The sequence below is a fragment of the Amblyomma maculatum genome, chromosome 2 (genome assembly GCF_055883805.1).
Source record: "Amblyomma maculatum isolate TAMU_Amacu chromosome 2, ASM5588380v1, whole genome shotgun sequence".
NCBI classification, from domain to species: Eukaryota; Metazoa; Arthropoda; class Arachnida; order Ixodida; family Ixodidae; genus Amblyomma; species Amblyomma maculatum.
This window is the reverse complement of record NC_139345.1, coordinates 112,907,757-112,910,974: the sequence shown is the minus strand read 5'-3', so window position 1 is coordinate 112,910,974 and position 3,218 is coordinate 112,907,757. Positions and strand designations below refer to the sequence as shown.

Below are 3,218 nucleotides of genomic sequence, written 5' to 3'. Positions count from 1 at the left end.
AGAGCTGGATTTCATACTGTGTTAAATATGCAAAAAGCAATGTTCAGTTAAGCTTGTCTTCACATTCTAGAAATTTTTAAGCACCCCAACCACGAATATATTGAGCTATTGCTTCCGTAAGCAGCCTAGCCAAAAATTCTTAAGCGTAGTGTTCATTATATGAACCAATCTGTGAGCACTTGATAAAGAGCCCCGCCATGTGGGCGTGCCGCAAGCGAAGCAAATGAGAAATGCCTCTCTACAGGAACAGACGAGCATGGCATGTTTTATTTGATGAACGCGCCTTTTATCAAGCATAGGAGCGTCAAGGATCCTGGAGGTAGTTAACTAGTTTTTCTTAAGAGACTATCTCCTTAAGACATTCAATGCCAGAATTCAAAATCACCTGAGGACCAAGATTTTGGTGCACATTTTCAAGATGGATACATACGCATTTCCTTCTTCAGCATCTTATGGCCTGAAATGTTGAACAGGTTACTGTTTCCCTCCAGCAACCTTGGCTGAGCCAGGTTTGTCGCAAACCAACTGTCCTTACAGACTTATTGTAGAGTAACATTTTTGGAGTCATTATTCAGCACCCTTTTTCACGTTGCTAATTTACATAACTGCAACTAGTGCATGCACAAAGTAGGGAACAAATAAGTGTGTCCATCACTTATCTGTGATAAGAGGCCCAGAACAGAATGAATGAAATCAATGAGTGAACCTCGCACTTTTATTCAAATTATTTGACTGCAACGCGAGGCGCATTGGGTCCACGGGCCAGATCCTGCAATGAGAGAAATCAAGCTGAAGTGAGCGGGATTGCAAACACAGCTATGTCCCGAGCCTCCAGTGTACATGTACATATACATCTGCCTTGGAATATACACTAATGCACATCGCAATTTTTAGATGCTGCTGCTTAGCATGCCAACAAATTTGTCCACTTGAAATCATGCTGCAAGCTACTGTAGAGCAGAGTGTCTGGTAACACATGCAGCCAATTTCAATGCAAACTTCTGAGACCTCAGTGGCAATCGCGTTTTTAAGAACTAATAGGAATTTTTTTTCAGAACAAAAACAGTAGCTCATAATCCCTTGATGCCACATGGGATGGCATCAAGGAATAAGCAGCTTCCATCCGACGTCATAGGCATCATGATTAGCCATGCATAGATAAGTAGACCGGAGCAGGTGGCAACAAGTGGCTTAAAGAAACATGAGTTTTTTGCTGTGCTTCTAGTGTCAAATACAAAAAGGCAACAGATGCCTCTTAGAGGAGGCCATTCAGCCAACTACAGTCAACCAATTTTCTACACTGTTGATCTGACTCTACCCTGGTGAACTTTACCATTGTGCTTTGTCAAGCTGGGATGCCCAGGGGGATTATCATTGTCAATAGAATTTGCTCATGTCGTTGAATGCAAGAGCATCCTTTGAAGGGCAGAAGCCACTTTTTACTTGAGTTGTACCAGACTATGCCTGGCCAACATGATGCCTCCTGTGCCGATGGTGGAAGTGTGCACATGCGGGAGTTTGACCTCCACAAAATGTTAGCACCCTACAATCCTCCTTATACCAACGTAGCTTATCAAGCCGAGCTAGCATTTATCACATAACAGCATCTGCTCCTTCACATGTGTATGTTCCATCTGCTGCACCACCATCTACCAAACCGCACATCTTTTTATCTCTACCTCTGAATACATTTAAGCAAGCAATTCAACACAATCCACCCTGACCAAAATAATCCGAGGCATGCTAGAGCATCCCGCTGTTGAACTGCGGCAGTATCTTGGGGCTATGCACACAAACAAACGAGGCATTTGCTTGAACAGACATTAAGTACCAAATAATGTTAGGTCGGCAACGCGCAATTGGGGCTTGGGTCTCGTTTGCAAGCAATAGACGCGCCGGCACAATGAGGCCCAACAGCCATATCGACAACGGCAGCTAACACAAGAAAACTTCAAGACGAGAGAGTTAACTGACCGCCGTGGCCCTGGGGAACCTTGGGGGCGGTGCGCGGTCCTTGCGTGCCTCTTTGGACCTGTTGCGGACGATCTTTGAGTGGATGGCGCACGACACGCAGTAGTGCAGCTTGGCGTAGAGCTTGGGCAGCGGGTACGACTCATACACGCTGGCCACAGTGATGTCACGCACGGCGGCCGCCTCCACGATGTTGCGGATGACGAACTTCTTGATCGCCTTGTCCTTGGGCACGCACCGGGCACAGTTGGTGCACCGGACGGGCTTCACGTGCCCGCGGCCGTGCTTGGAGCGACCGTTGTTGCGCCTCTTGGACGTCTGCACAGCACCAACATGGGTTTAAATATAAATCACGGCGACATCACAAGACAACTGTCGGGCATCTTACGCTGCTACTCCAATACTCTATTTGGCTTCCTGTCGTGTGTTCTCACGAACTATAATCGCTTTTTACAAACTACTGTTATGGACTTTCGCTTCAGCAATGAGGCAAGTATCTCGGGCACATACTATTACCAGAACGAAAGAACAATTTAAGCCAAAATTAATCACTCTTTCCTTGATGGCACGCACTCACGGCTTACTGAGAACCTGTAAGTGCACGTGTATGTCACTGTGTTCTTGAAGGTAAGCGGTGCCGGTGCCAATCCAGCAACACATGGCACTGCCTAAGCCTAACAAAAAAATTGATTCCTGCCAAATAATCTTACCTCTCCGTAACTTCTGCGCTTCTGCTACTTGCGCATGCGCCCACACAATTATTAAAAATGTAAGTGCTTATATTAGGCAAGTAAGGATTACTCAAAGTTAATTTTAATGAAAAGAGCTAAGAAGCATGCTTACCATCTCCGTCGAGCAATGGAGCCGGAAAGAACAAATTGTTCTTCTTCCGACAAGTAGTGCAGTCCACGTTGCAACACAGAAAACAAAATAGTGCTGATTACGGTAAATATTAAAACAACCTGCTAATTTTTTGCCTTCGTGTACTCGAAAATTGAAAATAACAACCTGTTGCGACGTGAATAAAAAAAAATAAATCTCGCCAAACCAACGCGGATGAACACATAAAGTTTGCGCGGCGGCTTTTAGAATTTTAGCACCTCCTGTGGTGGTTTTTTAAACCAACTTACCTCTTAAATGTTAAAAATAAAACAAATAGGTGATATAACTTTAAAAAAGTACACCAGATCATAAAAATTAATATATGCATGTTTTATAGGGACTCAACTACTGGCCGCTTTTTTGGA

At 44.5% G+C, this 3,218-nt stretch overlaps 1 protein-coding gene across 1 annotated transcript; it reads right to left on the bottom strand.

Annotated features, from left to right (window-relative positions):
* Window positions 1–693: 693 nt before the first annotated feature.
* RpS26 (ribosomal protein S26) lies at window positions 694–2,975 on the bottom strand. The gene is made up of 3 exons (XM_084595090.1): window positions 2,815–2,975; window positions 1,975–2,289; window positions 694–769 (listed from the first exon to the last, which is right to left on the bottom strand). The coding sequence occupies exons 1-3, from the start codon at window positions 2,815–2,817 to the stop codon at window positions 725–727; spliced, it is 363 nt and encodes a 120-aa protein (XP_084451216.1). The 5' UTR covers window positions 2,818–2,975; the 3' UTR covers window positions 694–724.
* Window positions 2,976–3,218: the final 243 nt, after the last annotated feature.

What these genes read in the sequence shown, in the direction of transcription:
- RpS26 (XM_084595090.1), bottom strand. An exon ending in GGTTCCCCAGGGCCACGGCG is followed by an intron (nt 770 to 1,974) that starts GTCAGTTAACTC and finishes CTCTCATTGCAG; the next exon opens with GATCTGGCCCGTGGACCCAA.